Source organism: Esox lucius, chromosome 9 (assembly GCF_011004845.1).
Source record: "Esox lucius isolate fEsoLuc1 chromosome 9, fEsoLuc1.pri, whole genome shotgun sequence".
In the NCBI taxonomy this organism is placed as follows: domain Eukaryota; kingdom Metazoa; phylum Chordata; class Actinopteri; order Esociformes; family Esocidae; genus Esox; species Esox lucius.
Genome location: NC_047577.1, coordinates 1,203,306 through 1,224,232, shown reverse-complemented (window position 1 = coordinate 1,224,232; position 20,927 = coordinate 1,203,306). Strand labels below are relative to the sequence as shown.

At 44.4% G+C, this 20,927-nt stretch overlaps 1 protein-coding gene across 2 annotated transcripts in view; it reads left to right on the top strand.

Annotated features, from left to right (window-relative positions):
• LOC105009144 (glutamate receptor ionotropic, NMDA 2A) overlaps positions 1 to 20,927 on the top strand; it is a 248,229-nt gene that overhangs the window by 206,116 nt on the left and 21,186 nt on the right. Inside the window, exons 18-19 of one of the 2 annotated variants that reach the window (XM_029122036.2) lie at positions 692 to 869; positions 1,009 to 1,098. In XM_029122036.2, the coding sequence (XP_028977869.2) occupies positions 692 to 869; positions 1,009 to 1,022 (192 nt within the window). In that variant the 3' untranslated portion in view covers positions 1,023 to 1,098. Of the gene's footprint in view, positions 1 to 691; positions 870 to 1,008; positions 1,099 to 20,927 lie in introns of those variants that run through there. The other variant, XM_029122035.2, reaches the window with a different exon arrangement.

Here is a 20,927-nt window from a genome sequence, read left to right as displayed (position 1 = left end):
CTTGTCGTTGATGTGTTTATTCTACCCACCCACCAGGAAATGAATATTCATGAACATTTCCTCCTTCCCAGAAGTGTTTATATGTATGAAGGGGCTGTATTTATACATATGAAAGGGGTTGGCTAAAGGCTATCAAGGGGTAGAAAGGTCCACTCAACGCATAATAACATGTTTCTCTAGTTGGTACATAAGCCATTCTGAAGCTGCGTATGTTACAGTACCTTCACCTGAAGTAGGTGTATTGTAGGCAGGAAATGTTTCTTGTATCACGGGATGATGTTGATGATGCTGGTGCTAATTAAGATTGTGATGATGGTCTTGATAATGGTGATGATAATGGGGATGATGGTAAAGATTCTGGTTGTTAAGATGATGGTAATGATGATGTTGATGATGGTGGTGATGATGGTATTGATGATGATGATGATGATGTTGATGATGGAGGAAATGATGGTGATGATAAGGGTAATGATGATACTTATGATGATGGTGATGATGGTGGTTGTGATGATTGTGAAGATGGTTATTGATGATGATGATGATGTTGGTGATGATGGTGATGATTGTAATGATGGTGGAGATGATTCTGTTGGGGATGGTGGTGATGATGATGATGAAAATTATGGTGATGATGATGATGATGATATAGTTTATTCCAGAATCAGACATCAGCCTCCCCTCCTCTCTGCAGGGTATCTGGTCATGTATACATGGCGTCCACATAGAGATGAAGAAGAAACCCCCAGAGCTGGACTTCTCCCCTCAAGCCAACATGCTGCACCTCCTGAAGTCAGCTAAGAACATCACCCTGTCATCTCCCAAACGCTCCCCAGCCCTGATGCAACCAAATATCATCCACATGATAAAAGGTAGGTCTATGTCATCTCCCAAACACTCCCCAAACATGCTGCAACCCAAAATCATCTTCATGCTGAAAGGTAGGTCTAATCCTCTAACCCCTAACCCCTGACCCCTGACCCTTAATCCCTGACCTGTTACATGTCACAGTGAACGCGGTGTGATGCTCTCAACGGCACCAGGACCAAACATCTGATGAACCACTAGGGACGCCAAACATTTCTCAACAACGTACATTTCTCAACAACATACATTTCTCAACAACATACATTTCTCAACAACATACATTTCTCAACGACATACATTTCTCAACAACGTACATTTCTCAACAACGTACATTTCTCAACGACATACATTTCTCAACGACATACATTTCTCAACGACATTAATTGCATCTCCATTTCTTCACCACATTGCAACATGTTGTACTTCAGGACACTTTCTGCAGATCCTCTGAAGTGCAGGACGTTTATGGGAAACTGCACTGGCACTTCCTGGATTGTGGTGCTTCAACCATCAACACACTCATCTGGTAGCTCCTAAGACTACAGCAGAACCCTCAATAGACAACAGAATGAAGTTGCTAATCGCTACGCTGAAGTAATATTTACTACGCCTTGATTGAACTCTTCTTCGCCTTGATTCAGCTCTAACATCTCAATTATTTTAATCAGAATAGGACATCTGTTGCATTTAGCTGTTATTTTTGGTGGTTCTTTTCAGAAAGACCTGAGCAAATAAGTCAAATTCTAGTAGTGTGTGACTTGTTCATGTTGTGGAACAGGAAAAGTCTGCAGAGGTACCTTAACTCAGGTCATGTTGGTCTGTTACTGTCAGAGCTTGTTGGTCAGTTACTGTCAGACCTTGTTGGTCTGTTACTGTCAGACCTTGTTGGTCTGTTACTGTCAGACCTTGTTGGTCTGTTACTGTCAGAGCTTGTTGGTCTGTTACTGTCAGACCTTGTTGGTCTGTTACTGTCAGACCTTGTTGGTCTGTTACTGTCAGATCTTTTTGGTCTGTTACTGTGTAATTTACAACATATTTCAATACATTTAAATTCTCCTTGTTCTTTGTGTGCATATGCTCTGTGCTACAGTTTACCATAGAGTCATTTATTTAGTGAGTGTATCCTAACTGTTAAATGTTAGACACAATTTACTTCAGGGAATTCTGTTACAGTGTTATTCAAATACATGTACATCATTGTCTCATTACATACATACCTCCTCTTAAAAAGAAGTAGACTTTTCTCATCTGCCTGAGACAAACCAAAACTATATTGGTGAGTTATTTAGCAAGCAAGCTTATTTATAGAGCACAATTCATACATAGAAGCAATTCAATGTGCTTCACAAATAAAAATATAAAAATACAATAGCATAAAAACAAATTCTCAAATGAAAACTTCAAAACAACATAATAATTTAAGATATTCTTAAAGTTGTTAGGGTGTCAGATGTCTTCGGGAGATGGGCGGGAATGTTATGGACACATTAGTATTCCCCACTGGGGTATCAAGACAGCTTTGACTGGGCTGCATGGCCAAGTCAAAGCTATCTTCCTGTATGAGTGGACAACCAGGAGACCAGAGGTGTCAGAGTGAAGAGGTGGATGACCAGGAGATCATAGGTGTCAGAGTGAAGAGGTGGATGACCAGGAGACCAGAGGTGTCAGAGTGAAGAGGTGGATGACCAGGAGACCAGAGGTGTCAGAGTGAAGAGGTGGACGACCAGGAGACCAGAGGTGTCAGAGTGAAGAGGTGGATGACCAGGAGACCAGAGGTGTCAGAGTGAAGAGGTGGATGACCAGGAGACCAGAGGTGTCAGAGTGAAGAGGTGGATGACCAGGAGACCAGAGGTGTCAGAGTGAAGAGGTGGATGACCAGGAGACCAGAGGTGTCAGAGTGAAGAGGTGGATGACCAGGAGACCAGAGGTGTCAGAGTGAAGAGGTTGATGACCAGGAGACCAGAGGTGTCAGAGTGAAGAGGTGGACGACCAGGAGACCAGAGGTGTCAGAGTGAAGAGGTGGATGACCAGGAGACCAGAGGTGTCAGAGTGAAAAGGTGGATGACCAGGAGACCAGAGGTGTCAGAGTGAAGAGCCCAGGGATGTAGGGTTGGAATACCATATGAAGGTAGAGAGGGGCAGTTTGCTGCTTTGTTGGGTAGAATCTGGGTCTGGTAGTGGATGTGAGGGTCAACTGGGAACCAGAGGAGTGAGCAGAGACGCGTATACAGAGTTGGAGTTGTCTAGTTGGGATTTGACCATGGCCTGTTTAAGGACATGCACCGCTTCCTCCGTTAAAACATGTCTTGTTCTACGGATGTGGTAGGAACCTGAAAATATGTCTTGTTCTACGGATGTGGTAGGAACCTGAAAACATGTCTTGTTCTACGGATGTGGTAGGAACCGGAAAACATGTCTTGTTCTACAGATGTGGTAGGAACCTGAAAACATGTCTTGTTCTACGGATGTGGTAGGAACCTGAAAACATGTCTTGTTCTATGGATGTGGTAGGAACCTGAAAACATGTCTTGTTTTACGGATGTGGTAGGAACCTGAAAACATGTCTTGTTCTACGGATGTGGTAGGAACCTGAAAACAGATTCCTACCACATCCGGACAGAGTCACTGCTTTGATGTTTGTGGGGAACGACAGGGTGTTGTCAAGGGAAAACATGTCTTGTTCTACAGATGTGGTAGGAACCTGAAAACATGTCTTGTTCTATGGATGTGGTAGGAACCTGAAAACATGTCTTGTTTTACGGATGTGGTAGGAACCTGAAAACATGTCTTGTTATCCGGATGTGGTAGGAACCTGAAAACATGTCTTGTTCTATGGATGTGGTAGGAACCTGAAAACATGTCTTGTTCTATGGATGTGGTAGGAACCTGAAAACAGATTCCTACCACATCCGGACAGAGTCACTGCTTTGATGTTTGTGGGGAACGACAGGGTGTTGTCAAGGGTCACGCCAAGCCACTCTTTGATACTGTGGAGTTGTCAACCTTGATGGAGAGGTCCTGGAGCAGTCAGGCCGACCAGGTAGGAAGCAGAGCCCAAGACACCCAGCCCTGAGAGGGTGAAGAGCAGGATCTGATGGTTCACAGTGTCGAAAGGCAGTGGACAGATCTAGGAGAATGAGATCAGAGGAGAGACAATCAGATGTGACGCAGAGGAGAGTGGTCTCGGTTGAGCAAGATGCCTTGAAGCCTGACTGATTGGGGTCAAGAAGATCGCTCTGAGAGAGATGACAGGAGAGTTGGTCAGAGACAGCTCCCTCAAATGTCTTGGAAAGGAAAGACAGAAGGGATAATGGCCTGCAGTTTTGAACATCTGAGGGGTTAAGTGTTGGTTTGTTGAGGAGAGGGGCAACTCTGGCTATCAAGGATGATGTGATCAAGGAGGTGAGAAATTGGAGGTCTCCAGAGATGATGTGGAGAAAGTGGCGGAGGTTGTTAGGCATCTAGATATTATTGTTTGCAGGACTTTATATGTGGAGAGAAAGGGGAGAAAGATGGGAGACAGATGGGAGACAGAGGGGAGGGAGAAGGGAGGGAGAAGGGAGGGAGGGAGGGAGGGAGAAGTGGGGAGAGGGGAGGGAGAGGGGAGGCAGAGTGTAGAGAGAGAGGAGGCAGAGGGGAGACAGAGGGCAGGGAGAGGGGAGTAAGAAGGGAGGGAGAGGGGAAGGAGAAGGGAGGGAGGGAGAATGAAGGTAGAGGGGAGCAGGGAGAGGGGAGCAGGGAGAGGGGAGCAGGGAGAGGGGAGGCAGTTATGTGTTTATGTTGTTCTGTGTGACTGAGACCAGAGGGATGAGTCACTGAGGAGAGGGGGCCTTTTTCTAAATAGTTGACAAACCAGTGTTTGCCAGACAAGGAAGGGGGTGTTAAAGCCCAGCAGACAGGAAGTTGAGATGGTTTGGAGGCAAAAGCTAAGAATATAGATTGATAAAAGCAGCTTTGTGCTGAAGAAAAGGAGTGATAGAAAGCAAGGCTTTTTACAGGTGGGACGATTTTAGGTCCACGGGAAGTAGTTTTCCTCTGACCAGCTGCCCTCCACCTTGTTCAGTATCTCTGAGTCACTCATCCATGGCCGGGAGAAAAGGAGGGTGGATGAGGCAGAGTCAGGACACCAGAGTGAGAAGGGTGAGGCAGAGTCAGGACACCGGAGGGAGGAGGGTGAGGCAGAGTTAGGACACCAGAGGGAGGAGGGTGAGGCAGAGTCAGGACACTGGAGGGAGGAGTGTGAGGCAGAGTCAGGACACCAGAGTGAGAAGGGTGAGGCAGAGTCTGGACACCAAAGTGAGGAGGGTGAGGCAGAGTCAGGACACCAGAGGGAGGAGGGTGAGGCAGAGTCAGGACACCAGAGGGAGGAGGGTGAGGCAGAGTCAGGACACCAGAGGGAGGAGGGTGAGGCAGAAGCGAGAGGGCAGAGTTTGCATTGTTATGACAGCATGCTGTTAACAACGCTGCTGTCTGAGCGTTCCCCAGAGTGTTGAGGAGTCAGCCGACAAATCAGCCCATGCGGGTGATGATGTCTGCAGGACAATGCGTGTACCGTTAATGGAACGCTAACATGTCCGCCGTAGGATGTCGCCCCTTCCAGTGGCATTAATGGCTGTGTGTTACAAGGACATATGTGTTGTAGCGGAAAACGCTACTGGAAACACTGCTGGAAACAATGCTGGAAACAATGCTGGAAACACTGCTGGAAACACTACTGGAAACACTGCTGAAAATGCTACTGGAAACACTGCTGGAAACGCTACTGGAAACACTGCTGGAAACGCTACTGGAAACACTGCTGGAAACGCTACTGGAAACAACGCTGGAAACACTACTGGAAACACTGCTGGAAACGCTACTGGAAACAACGCTGGAAACACTACTGGAAACACTGCTGGGAACACTACTGGAAACACTGCTAGAAACACTACTGAAAACACTGCTGAAAATGTTACTGGAAAAACTGCCTGAAATGCTACTGGAAACACTGCTGGAAACGTTACTGGAAACACTGCTGGAAACACTGCTGGAAACGTTACTGGAAACACTGCTGGAAACACTGCTGGAAACACAACTGGAAACACTACTGGAAACACTACTTTGTTTCTGTCCCTTACAATTTAACTCAAATGTTGAGCCCTGTAAATTATACAAAAGACATAGAACATTTTCAGCAAGTTACAATACATTGCCAGGGTCTGTTTACTCTAGACCAGAGGTGTCAAACTGGTTCCATGGAGGGTTGAGTGTCTGCAGATTTTCCCTCTCACCTTATACTGGATTGACTAATTAGGTCACTAATTGGTTAGTTTCTACCCTCACCTGGTTGTTTAGATCTGAACTGGGAACCAATTTATAGGAAAACCCAAAAACCTGCAGACACTCTGCCCTCCAAGGAACCGGTTTGACACCTCTGGTCTAGACAGACATGTTGCTTTACCTACAGACATTAATTTATGTATGTCAACATTTGAAACTCAAGACAGGTACCAAATAAATATAAAACTTGCAAAAAACTCACATTTGAATGCTTTGAGCTGAAAGAAATAGAAAGAAAAAGAGGGAGGACAGAGAGAGTGAGAGAGATTGAGGCACTGAGGGAAAAGGATCAGTTTGAGTTTACCAAATAAATCAGATGAAAATCAAATAGTCCTTGTGACATACTGAATTAACAACAGGTGTTAACTAACTTTTATTAAAACACAGAAGTAAATTAAAATGTAAGATAAAAATATATACTGGATTAACATATATGGACAAAATGTCTGTATATTTGGAGTAGCAGAACCATGTGATTATTAGTAACAATACCAGAACAGAGTCCATGTGATAATTAGTAACAGTACCGAAACAGAGTCCATGTGATAATTAGTAACAGTACCGAAACAGAGTCCATGTGATAATTAGTAACAGTACCAGAAGAGAGTCAATGTGATAATTTGTCAGTCTGTTAGTGTGCGTGAGTGAGAGACTAGGGTGCGTGTATAAGTGTGTTACTGTGTGTGAGTAATTGTGTGTGTCAGTGTGAGTGTGTTAGTGTGTGTGTGTGTGTGTGTGTGTGTGTGTGTGTGTGTATGTGTGTGTGTGTGTGTGTGTGTGTATGTGTGTGTGTGTGTGTGTGTGTGTGTGTGTGTGTGTAGGTGTGTGTATGTGTGTGTGTGTGTGTGTGTTTGAAGGTGTGTGTGTGTGTGAGTAGGGATCGGGCAGATGAGACACCTGTTTTATAATTATTTGTCAGTCTTGTTTCACATTCTAAAGGCTTGGGGTTGAACTAGAGGCATTGCCATGAGGATGAATAGAGAGTTGTCCGTGGATGATTAGAGAGTTCTCTGTGGATGACTGCGGTTAGTCACTGTTCATAGGGCCTTCCTCTGACACCACCTGGTGTAGAGGTCATGGTAGAGGTCATGGTAGAGGTCATGGTAGAGGTCATGGTAGAGGTCATGGTAGAGATCATGGTAGAGGTCATGGTAGAGATCATGGTAGAGGTCATGGTAGCGGTTATGGTAGAGGTCATGGTAGAGATCATGGTAGAGGTCATGGTAGCGGTTATGTTAGAGGTCATGGTAGAGGTCATGGTAGAGGTCATGGTAGCGGTTATGGTAGAGGTCATGGTAGAGATCATGGATGGCAGGGACCTGAGTCCCGGAGATGAACTCTGTGCTGCTGTTTTACCAAGCTGTAATGCAGTCTGTCAAGATGTTTATATAAGATGTATATATTTTCTGAATGCTGAAGAGGAAGAGGTTCGGATGTGCTTTCATCACAACCCTCTGGGTTTGTCTGGACCATCTAGTTTAATCCCTCTGGGTTTGTGTGGACCATCTAGTTTAAACCCTGTGGGTTTGTCTGGACCATCTAGTTTAATCCCTCTGGGTTTGTGTGGACCATCTAGTTTAAACCCTCTGGGTTTGTGTGGACCATCTAGTTTAAACCCTCTGGGTTTGTGTGGACCATCTAGTTTAAACCCTCTGGGTTTGTGTGGACCATCTAGTTTAAACCCTCTGGGTTTGTGTGGACCATCTAGTTTAAACCCTCTGGGTTTGTCTGGACCATCTAGTTTAATCCCTCTGGGTTTGTGTGGACCATCTAGTTTAAACCCTCTGGGTTTGTGTGGACCATCTAGTTTAAACCCTCTGGGTTTGTCTGGACCATCTAGTTTAATCCCTCTGGGTTTGTGTGGACCATCTAGTTTAAACCCTCTGGGTTTGTGTGGACCATCTAGTTTAAACCCTCTGGGTTTGTGTGGACCATCTGGTTTAAACCCTCTGGGTTTGTGTGGACCATCTAGTTTAAACCCTCTGGGTTTGTGTGGACCATCTAGTTTAATCCCTCTGGGTTTGTGTGGACCATCTAGTTTAATCCCTCTGGGTTTGTGTGGACCATCTAGTTTAAACCCTCTGGGTTTGTGTGGACCATCTAGTTTAATCCCTCTGGGTTTGTGTGGACCATCTAGTTTAATCCCTCTGGGTTTGTGTGGACCATGCACTGTCATGTCCTCTGCAGAACATGATGATGGTGTTGAGTTGTACAGACCCACACAGTCTGGCTGGACACAGAGTTCAGGGCAGAATGCTGCACTTCCTGTGCCTTTATGTATGTCATGACCCCACTGCCACACCCTGCCCATCTGTTAGACAGAGACAGATACATTATTTACAGGGAACAAAAAGCATGTTTCCCAAAAAAGGAGGCAGAAAACCTACTTAAGAAGGTGAATTGTCATTTCTGCTGTAGGTCAGAGGACTTTTGTCCTCTGACCTACTGCAGTGGGATTAAGGTTACAAAATCCCACTAACTTCCCACCAACTTTCCCCAAATTCCCTACATGGATGTGAATATTCCCAATAAGGAATATAGTAAGGAATACATTAAGGAATACAGTAAGCCAAACACTCTTGCATAGCGTTGCTGCAGCAGGAATTGTGGATGTGTCATTCTCAATTGTTGGAGCTACCTGTAGTCCAAGAAACAGGCAACTACTGGTTTTATTTTCCACCAAATTACTGAATGAGTGAACTAAAACCTAGTTTGGGGTCACTTAGAAATGTTTTACGACAACATACATGAAATTAGTTTGTAATAAAAATTGTGTTAGTGTGCGTGAGTAGAGGCTAGTGTGTGTGTGTTTGTGTCTGTGTGTGTAATTGTTAGTGTGTGAGTAGAAGCTATTGTGTGTGTGTCTGTATCTGTGTGTGTATTTGTTAGTGTGTGAGTAGAAGCTTGTGTGTGTGTGTGTGTGTGTGCGTGTCTGTGTGTAAGCGTGTGAGTGTGTGTGAGTAGAGGATTCCTTTCATCAAAGATTCCTCCCGTGGCAGCAATTACAGCCTTGCAGGTCATTGGCATTCTAGTTGTCAATTTGTTGAGGTAATCTGAAGAGATTTCACCCCATGCTTCCTGAAGCACCTCCCACAAATTGATTTGTCTTGATGGGCACTTCTTACTTACCATACGGTCAAGCTGCTCCCACAACAGCTCAATAGGGTTGAGATCTGGTGACTGTGCTGGTCACTCTATTAGAAACAGAATACCAGCTGACTGCTTGATCTCCTGGTGACTGTGCTGATTACTCCATTATAAACAGAATACCAGCTGACTGCTTGATCTCCTGGTGACTGTGCTGGTCACTCCATTATAAACAGAATACCAGCTGACTGCTTGATCTCCCGGTGACTGTGCTGGTCACTCTATTATAGACAGAATACCAGCTGACTGCTTCTTCCCTAAATAGCCTTAATTTCTCAGAACATGAATGGACTGATGTGTTTCAGAAGGAAGTTTTTTGTTTCTGGCCATTTTGAGCCTGTAATCAAACCCACAAACGCTGATGCTGAAGATACTGAACTAGTCAGTTTTACTGCTTCTTTAATCAGCACAACAGTTTTCAGAGGTGCTAACATAATCGCAAAAGGGTTTTCTAATGATCACATAGCCTTTTTTTCAATGATACACTAGGATTAGCAAACACAACGTGCCATTAGAACACAAGAGTGATGATTGCTGATAATGGACCTGCAATAGTCAATTCCAACATTAACAATGTCTGCACTGTATTTCTGATCAATTTGATGATATTTGAATGGAAAACAAGGACGTTTCTAAGTAATCCCCAACTTTTGAACCATGCAGGCAACAGAAAGGCCTCAACATCTTGTCATGTTGACATCACCCCAAAGTTGGAACCCGATGGCAGTTATTTACCAGAACATTCCAGGCCGTCAAGATCATACGCTACTAAATTAATTCATTAATGTCATTTTATTATTATATATTTGGGAAAAAAATGCACACATGATTCCAGCTGGGGTTTCTGGGAGCCCTGTGAATTTTAGCATAACTATCTTTCCTAGCTGTGAGCAGATGAGAGCAGTGGACGTTGTCCCTTTAATGTGTCCGGCAGCTGAGCCAATGAGAGGAGCTCTACATGAATATTTCATAAAGCCACATTTAAACTGAGTAGGGCTCATAAATAGTTGATTTGTAGTTCAGATATGTTATATTTGATGGCTCGTATAGTTCATGCTTTTTAAAAATGTTTGTATCTTATATTTTGGACATTTTACAGTATGGAGATCATAGATAGAGACGATATTGAATGGTTCTACATGAGCTCACTTGTTCGAATTCATATGTGATAGCCATTCAAAAAGAAAGGATATGGATCTTTTTTTATTTATGTTTTACAATTTTTAAGTACAAAAGTGACGATTATGGGTATTTTAGACACGTTGAAATGTTCCCATCATGTTTGACTCTCAAACAAAATAATTATCATTTCATACGATGGATCTTATAAACAACATGATTTGGTTAATATTTGCCATTAGATCTATTGATTTATGTATGCTGGCTCACCATTGAAACATCCTTACTAATTTAGCAAATGTTTTCCGGAAATGTGTCACCCTGGAAACAGACCTGAGCAATACCGACAATAAATGCACAAAATAACACAAAATAACATTTTGTGTCACTCTGAGCAGTGAAATTCTTATGACATGGCATGCGGCTTCTACTCAGTAAGGAATAAGTAAAATATGAAGCAAAAAAATTTAAATTGAAAAAAGATATACATAATAATGTAAACTGGCAGCGATTCCAGAGTGTAGAAAAGGGGGGTATATGGACAATATGAAAGAAATGTTAATTTATAAATATAAATATAAGTGTAATAGTGTCTATGAATGGTATGTTGAAATATGTTAATGTACATTGAATGTGCAAGATAATACAACTTTATTTTTGAACACATTTGTTACTGACCAACAATGGATTTTGATATTTTCTAAGTTCATAACAATTAGTTTTGTTTAGCACCTTAATATCAAATCAATAACCAGACACTTAGGATAAACAGAAAAAAACATTTAGCACCTTAATATCAAATCAATAACCAGACACTTAAGTTAAAACAGAAAAAAACTTTTAGCACCTTTATATCACATCAATAACCAGACACTTAAGTTAAAACAGAAAAAAACATTTAGCACCTTAATATCACATCAATAACCAGACACTCAAGTCCAAGCAAAAATAAAAGTTTTGCACCTTTATATCACACTAATATCGAGACGCTTAAGTCCAGTCAGGGTTTCCCACACATTTTTTTATTTCCCTTTACCAAACCTGACTGCTTTCACTATCATCTCATGAGCATGTTCAGCCAGGGAATGTGGGTGAAGCTCATGTGAATCTAAAATCCCCAGTGTTTGCTTCAGATAAGTGGTCACCTTTAATAAACATGAAGATCTTTCAGGCCTGTAGTTGTTCGGATTAGCCTACCTGACTGTGTTCCAGGAGTGTTTGTCTCAAGTGGCTTGACCTGAGATTGGCTCTGTAGACTGACTCTGTTGACTGACTCTATCGACTGGATCTGTAGACTGACTCTGTAGACTGACACTGTAGACTGACTCTGTTGACTGACTATCGACTGGCTCTGTAGACTGACTCTGTTGACTGACTCTATCGACTGGCTCTATAGACTGACTCTCAACTGGCTCTGTAGACTGGCTCTGTAGACTGACTCCGTTGACTGACTCTATCGACTGACTCTGTAGACTGACTTTATCGACTGGCTCTGTAGACTGGCTCCGTTGACTTACTCTATCGACTGGCTCTGTAGACTGGCTCTGTAGACTGGCTCTATCGACTGGCTCTGTAGACTGGCTCTGTAGACTGACTCTGTAGACTGACTCCGTTGACTGACTCTATCGACTGGCTCTGTAGACTGACTCTATCGACTGGCTCTGTAGACTGGTCCTCTAGAGTGGTTTTATAAACTTCCTCTGCAGAGTGCTGCAGACTCCCTCAGTCTCCCCCCTGAAGATTGGTCTCTGGTCTGTCTCCACCTTGTACTGTTTGGCTAATGTTGCCTTCTGACCCACAACGTTTCTGTCCTATGATTGGCGGAACTCATCATGTAATCTCTGTGAGATCCTTGTCAGAGGTGTCATAGGAGGTGGTCTTTTCTGTCTCTCTTTGAACTTCTGAGCGGTTGTTATCACTAGTCTCAGAGCATTAGTGTCTGTGTGTATACCCATGAGCATCTCTGTGCTAAGGCATGGGCCAAGTATGTGTCAGCAGAAATCAAATTCAACTCTATTTGAAGATAATTAAAATCACCACATTTAGAACAAATAGGGATCGCTGTTTTCACTGCTGATTCCACTTTTCCATAGATTGCCATGGACCCCATATCATGTCTTTTAGTTTTCTTAACACTGTTGTCAATGGTGTTTTCTCCATATGTTACACATATGTCACAGCGTTATATGAATCAACTGTGGCCATGTATTCTCTATCAGTTAGGATTAGATCCATATGAATCAACTGTGGCCATGTATTCTCTATCAGTTAGGATTAGATCCATATGAATCAACTGTGGCCATGTATTCTCTATCAGTTAGGATTAGATCCATATGAATCCACTGTGGCCATGTATTCTCTATCAGTTAGGATTAGATCCATATGAATCAACTGTGGCCATGTATTCTCTATCAGTTAGGATTAGATCCATATGAATCAACTGTGGCCATGTATTCTCTATCAGTTAGGATTAGATCCATATGAATCAACTGTGGCCATGTATTCTCTATCAGTTAGGATTAGATCAATATGAATCCACTGTGGCCATGTATTCTCTATCAGTTAGGATTAGATCCATATGAATCCACTGTGGCCATGTATTCTCTATCAGTTAGGATTAGATCCATATGAATCCACTGTGGCCATGTATTCTCTATCAGTTAGGATTAGATCTATATGAATCAACTGTGGCCATGTATTCTCTATCAGTTAGGATTAGATCCATATGAATCCACTGTGGCCATGTATTCTCTATCAGTTAGGATTAGATCCATATGAATCCACTGTGGCCATGTATTCTCTATCAGTTAGGATTAGATCCATATGAATCCACTGTGGCCATGTATTCTCTATCAGTTAGGATTAGATCCATATGAATCCACTGTGGCCATGTATTCTCTATCAGTTAGGATTACATCCATATGAATCCACTGTGGCCATGTATTCTCTATAGGTGAATGGGAACAGATCATGATGCTCTCTGTCTGAAAGTGGATTAGGTTTAGGCTGAATTATACGCCAAGGTATCCTTCTGGGTTTAAGAAATACTCCCTCTAATTTCTCTGATGTCCTGTTAAATCTTAGGAGGACCTGAGTCCTTAAACCACATTTCAGGACTACCTGGCCTGCTGGCTCCTAGATGTCCTGGTTGTGTTGCAGACCAGGTTTCTGCCTGATGATTCCTGCTGTCATTGCCTTTAGCACACCTGGTCTTCTTAAAGTGTGTTTTTTTGTTGATTGTTTTCATTGTGCTTTTCCCTACTTCTGTCCAAGTATTATTTGTACATCAACAACTAATTAATGTCTAGGGTTAGGACTAGCCTCTCACCTTTAGGGTCGGACTAGCCTCTGACCTTTAGGGTCGGACTAGCCTCTCACCTTTAGGGTCGGACTAGCCTCTCACCTTTAGGGTCGGACTAGCCTCTGACCTTTAGGGTCGGACTAGCCTCTCACCTTTAGGGTCGGACTAGCCTCTGACCTTTAGGGTCGGACTGGTCTCTGACCTCTAGGCTTCTTAGCTCTAGGATAAAGCATCTAACCACTAGGATAAGGACTCTAGGCTTTTTACCTTTAGGACTGGCTTCTTACCTCTAGGAAATGACCGGCCTCTGACCTCTTGTTTTAGGACAGGCCTCTGACCTCTAGAGTAATGACTGGCCTCTGACCTCTAGTCTGGTCTGAATTTTCAGGCATAACATGGCAACTTGCTCCACAATTTAGCTGAATTAGCTCACACGTTTTCCATTCCTGTGAGATCACATTAACATCAATATTGATACAGAGTTATGCCTCTGAGCAGGATTCATAATGATTGTTGGTTTAGCCTGTGTGTCACTGGGCTTGGTTTTAAAGTTGTATAACATGGTTTCATGTCAATCGTGGTTTTAAAGTTGTAGTACATGGTTTCATGTCGATCGTGGTTTTAAAGTTGTAGAACATGGTTTCATGTCGATCGTGGTTTTAAAGTTGTAGAACATGGTTTCATGTCGATCGTGGTTTTAAAGTTGTAGAACATGGTTTCATGTCGATCGTGGTTTTAAAGTTGTAGAACATGGTTTCATGTCGATCGTGGTTTTAAAGTTGTAGAACATGGTTTCATGTCGATCGTGGTTTTAAAGTTGTAGAACATGGTTTCATGTCGATCGTGGTTTTAAAGTTGTAGAACATGGTTTCATGTCGATCGTGGTTTTAAAGTTGTAGAACATGGTTTCATGTCGATCGTGGTTTTAAAGTTGTAGAACATGGTTTCATGTCGATCGTGACATATTTTTTTTAAATCCTCACTTCTTATTGCTCCACCTGGTGTCGCTGCTGGCTCATCCCAATATGGTTCTCTCCTCTCCACCTCTCCTCTCCTCCTTCTCTCCTCTCCACCTCTCCTCTCCTCCTTCTCTCCTCTCCTCCTTCTCTCCTCTCCACCTCTACTCTCTCCTCCCTCCTCTCCCCCTCTGCCTTCCCTCCCATCACCTCTCCCCTTTCTCTCTCTCCTTCTCCTCTCTCCCTCTGTCCTTCCATTTCCCCCTCTTTCTTTGCCCTCTTTTCCTTCCCCACTCTTCTTTCTCACCCCCTTCTCTCTTCTTCTTTCCTTCCTTCCCTACTCCCCCCATTCCTTTTTCTCTCTCTCCTTCCTCTCTCCTTCTTTCCTCCTTTCATCTCCCCTCTCCCTACTCTCTCTCCTTCCATTCTCTGTCCATTCTCTCTTTCCTCTCCCCCCCGTCTGTAATTTTCTCTTCATTTCTCTTTCAGTCCAATTCACTACAAAGTTTAAATGACAAGTCTAACAGATATGGGAGACTGATTGGTCTGTGTGATCTTTGGGAAATATCTTTGGACTGTAACATTGTCATACACTTGGCAAGAGACTAAGAAATGCAGCTCGGTTTCCACCTGATTTATTGGGCAGGACATACTTTGTCTTCTCTCGAGAGCCAGGTCTGCAAGAATATTGATTAGGCCAAAAAAGGTAATGTACTCTTATTATTTCTACCCTGTAGAGCGAGAAGAGGACAGGTCACCCCTCGAGGTTTGGCTCCTCTCTTGGTTTCTTCCTTGATTTTGGCTCTACTTGGGAGTTATTCCAGGCCACTGTGAATCATTTTCTTTTGGTTGCTTGCCCTTTAGGGTTTTCGGCTGGATATCGGAACTAACACTTTGTGACATATGATTATGTAAAAAGCCCTTTAAGAAATAAATTTGATTTATTAATTGATCTGACTTTGGCTGTCTCTCTTGATAGTAAGGCCATTTTCACTTTGTATTTATATACAATAGTCAACAATATCAACTTTGGGTCAATCAGTGTGGTCAGGTATTCTGCCATGGGATACTTTATATATAGGCCATTAGGTGCCTTTAAATTTGCTCGGTTTTTTGGTTGATTCTTGTCAGTGTGTCTAAGGTAAAGGGATTTGCTATGGGATTTGCTTTCCTGTAAGTGGGTGTGACATTTAAAGTATTGGTTAAATATTTTGGTGATTAGTTGGAGTAGTCCAAAATCCGCTCTGCCTGTATTATTTGGGGTTTTGCAGATTTTTTTTGCAATCTCAGTTGGGGTGTTTGTCTCATTTTGTTTATTCTTGGTTGGTAAGTGGACCCCAGAACTCACAACCATAAAGAACAATGGGTTCTATGACTGGCTGAAGTATTTTAAGCCAGATCCTGATTGGATGTTTTATAATCTGAATGGCGACAGAAGGGCTCTACTCCTTGTCTCTCAGTTCATTCACAGCCATTTACATTTGCATTTACATTTCAATCATTTCGCATACACTCTTATATAGAGTGACTATCAGTCCTGGGTGCATACGTTTTCATACTTTTTTATATGGGAAACCCACAACCCTGGCAGGGCCAATTCTGCACCCACTGAGCTCCTCAGGACCACGGCCTTGGTGTTGATGTTTAGGCCAAGGTAGGTGGTACTGTTTGTTTGATCTAGGGCAGGGGTCGGCAAACCTTAAAACTGATCAATGACAACAACCCTAATCCTTACATCCATCCCTTACTTGATATCCACCCTCTCTAACCTGATATCCACCTTCCCTAACCTGATATCCACCCTCCCTAACCTGATATCCACCCTCCCTAACCTGATATCCACCTTCCCTAACCTGATATCCACCCTCCCTAACCTAATATCCACCTTCCCTAACCTGATATCCACCCTCCCTAACCTGATATTCACCTTCCCTAACCTGATATCCACCCTCCCTAACCTGATATTCACCTTCCCTAACCTGATATCCACCCTCCCTAACCTGATATCCAACTTCCCTAACCTGATATCCACTCTGCCTAACCTGATATCCACCTTACCTAACCTTATATCCACCCTCCTTGACCTGATATCCACCCTCCCTAACCTGATATCCACCCTATTCCAACCTGACACCCATCCCCTCCCTAACCTGATATCCACCTTCCCTAACCTGATATCCACCCTACTCCAACCTGACATCCATTCCGTCCCTAACCTGATATTCACCTTCCCTAACCTGATATCCACCTTCCCTAACCTGAAATCCACCTTCCATAACCTGAAATCCACCCTCCTTGACCTGATATCCACCCTCCCTAACCTGATATCTACCCTACCCCACCCTGACACCCATCCCCACTCCAACCTGACATCCACTGGCCCTCACCCTGTCATCCAACATGACCCACCTTGATATCCACCCTATCCCATCCCGACATTCATATTTCAACTGACATCATGGATCTCTATCCCAACATCCACTCTACCTCACCCTAGCATCCACCCAGCCCCAACCTGACATCCACCCAACACTACTCTGACATCCACCCAGCCCCAAGCTGACATCCACCCAGCCCCAAGCTGACATCCACCCAACCCTACTCTGACATCCACCCAGCCCCAAGCTGACATCCACCCAACCCTACTCTGACATCCACCCAGCCCCAACCTGACATCCACCCAACCCTACAGTGACATCCACCCTGCCCGACCCTCTCATCCACCCAGCACTACCCTGAGATCCACCCAGCCCTACCCTTACATCCACCCTAACCCACCCTGACATCCACCCTGCCCCACCCTTACATCCACCCTGCCCCACCCTTACATCCACCCTGCCCCACCCTGACATCCACCCAGCCCAAACCGGACTTCCACCCAACACTACTCTGACATCCACCCTAACCCACCCTGACATCCACCCTGCCCCACCCTGACATCCACCCAGCCCAAACCGGACTTCCACCCAACACTACTCTGACATCCACCCTAACCCACCCTGACATCCACCCTGCCCCACCCTTACATCCACCCTAACCCACCTTGACATCCACCCTGCCCCACCCTGACATCCACCCTGCCCCACCCTTACATCCACCCTAACCCACCCTGACATCCACCCTGCCCCACCCTGACATCCACCCTGCCCCACCCTGACATCCACCCTGCCCCACCCTTACATCCACCCTAACCCACCCTGACATCCACCCTGCCCCACCCTGACATCCACCTTACCCCACCCTGACATCCACCCTGCCCCACCCTGACATCCACCCTGCCCCACCCTTACATCCACCCTAACCCACCCTGACATCCACCCTGCCCCACCCTGACATCCACCCTGCCCCACCCTTACATCCACCCTAACCCACCCTGACATCCACCCTGCCCCACCCTGACATCCACCCTGCCCCACCCTTACATCCACCCTAACCCACCCTGACATCCACCCTGCCCCACCCTGACATCCACCCTGCCCCACCCTTACATCCACCCTAACCCACCCTGACATCCACCCTGCCCCACCCTGACATCCACCTTACCCCACCCTGACATCCACCCTGCCCCACCCTTACATCCACCCTAACCCACCCTGACATCCACCCTGCCCCACCCTGACATCCACCCAGCACTACCCTGAGATCCACCCAGCCCAAACCGGACTTCCACCCAACACTACTCTGACATCCACCTAGCCCTACACTGACATCCACCCAGCCCCAACCTGACATCCAGCCTGCACTACTATGACATTCACCCAGTGCTATTCTGACATCTACATAGCACTTCTCTGACATCCACCCAGCCCCAACCTGACATCCACCCAACACTACTCTGGCATCCACCCAGCCCCAGCCTGGTATCTACCCAGCACCACCTTGATATATGCCCAGCCCTTCTCCACCTTGACATCCACCCAGCCCCACTGAGCAATGCCCTCCAAAACTATTATCACAAAACATGAACACTTATTTCATTGTTCATCAGCTTGATCTTACTCTCAGAAAAAGAGAGAAATGTAACATTAATTAATGTATTATAGTTCAAAGAAAAAAATATTCTTAATCAAGTAATATGTTTTTTCTTAATCAAAAAAGATTTATATTCTACATGTCCTAGTTTTTGGCACCCTGGATTTTTTTATGAAACAAACCTAAGAGAAGTATCTTTCCATTAATATAAACATTTATTTAAAGTTCTTAATGGTCATCAATGACTTCCTGTTTCACTGGGATATACACTCACCTAAAAGATTATTAGGAACACCTGTTCAATTTCTCATTAATGCAATTATCTAATCAACCAATCACATGGCAGTTGCTTCAATGCATTTAGGGGTGTGGTCCTGGTCAAGACAATCTCCTGAACACCAAACTGAATGTCAGAATGGGAAAGAAAGGTGATTTAAGCAATTTTGAGCATGGCATGGTTGTTGGTGCCAGACGGGCCGGTCTGGTAGGGGAGGGGAGGTCCGGTATTTCACAATCTGCTCAGTTACTGGGATTTTCACGCACAACCATTTCTAGGGTTTACAAAGAATGGTGTGAAAAGGGAAAAACATCCAGTATGCGGCAGTCCTGTGGGCGAAAATGCCTTGTTGATGCTAGAGGTCAGAGGAGAATGGGCCGACTGATTCAAGCTGATAGAAGAGCAACTTTGACTGAAATAACCACTGGATACATCCGAGGTATGCAGCCAAGCATTTGTGAAGCCACAACACGCACAACCTTGAGGCGGATGGGCTAAAACAGCAGAAGACCCCACCGGGTACCACTCATCTCCAATACAAATAGGAAAAAGAGGCTACAATTTGCATGAGCTCACCAAAATTGGACAGTTGAAGACTGGAAGAATGTTGCCTGGTCTGATGAGTCTCAATTTCTGTTGAGACATTCAGATGGTAGAGTCAGAATTTGGCATAAACAGAATGAGAACATGGATCCATCATGCCTTGTTACCACTGTGCAGGCTGGTGGTGGTGGTGTAATGGTGTGGGGGATGTTTTCTTGGCACACTATAGGCCCCTTAGTGCCAATTGGGCATCGTTTAAATGCCACAGCCTACCTGAGCATTGTTTCTGACCATGTCCATCCCTTTCTGACCACCATGTACCCATCCTCTTATGGCTACTTCCAGCAGGATAATGCACCATGTCACACAGCTCGAATCATTTCAAATTGGTTTCTTGAAATGGCCCCCCCAGATCTCAACCCAATAAAGCATCTTTGGGATGTGGTGGAACAGGAGCTTCGTGCCCTGGATGTGCATCCCACAAATCTCCATCAACTGCAAGATGCTATCCTATCAATATGGGCCAACATTTCTAAAGAATGATTTCAGCACCTTATTGAATCAATGCCATGTAGAATTAAGGCAGTTCTGAAGGCGAAAGGGGGTCAAACACAGTATTAGTATGGTGTTCCTAATAATCCTTTAGGTGAGTGTAAATATGAGATGACACACGTCCCACAGTCATCAACATGGGAAAGGTCATAGAACAGACAGGTCATCTATCAACATGGGGAAGGTCATAGAACAGACAGGTCATCTATCAACATGGGGAAGGTCATAGAACAGACAGGTCATCTATCAACATGGGGAAGGTCATAGAACAGACAGGTCATCTATCAATATGGGGAAGGTCATAGAACAGACAGGTCATCTATCAACATGGGGAAGGTCATAGAACAGACAGGTCATCTATCAACATGGGGAAGGTCATAGAACAGACAGGTCATCTATCAACATGGGGAAGGTCATAGAACAGACAGGTCATCTATCGACATGGGGAAGGTCATAGAACAGACAGGTCATCTATCGACATGGGGAAGGTCATAGAACAGACAAGTCATCTATCAACATGGGGAAGGTCATAGAACAGACAGGTCATCTATCAACATGGGGAAGGTCATAGAACAGACAGGTCATCTATCAACATGGGGAAGGTCATAGAACAGACAGGTCATCTATCAACATGGGGAAGGTCATAGAACAGACAGGTCATCTATCAACATGGGGAAGGTCATAGAACAGACAGGTCATCTATCAACATGGGGAAGGTCATAGAACAGACAGGTCATCTATCAATATGGGGAAGGTCATAGAACAGACAGGTCATCTATCAACATGGGGAAGGTCATAGAACAGACAGGTCATCTATCAACATGGGGAAGGTCATAGAACAGACAGGTCATCTATCAACATGGGGAAGGTCATAGAA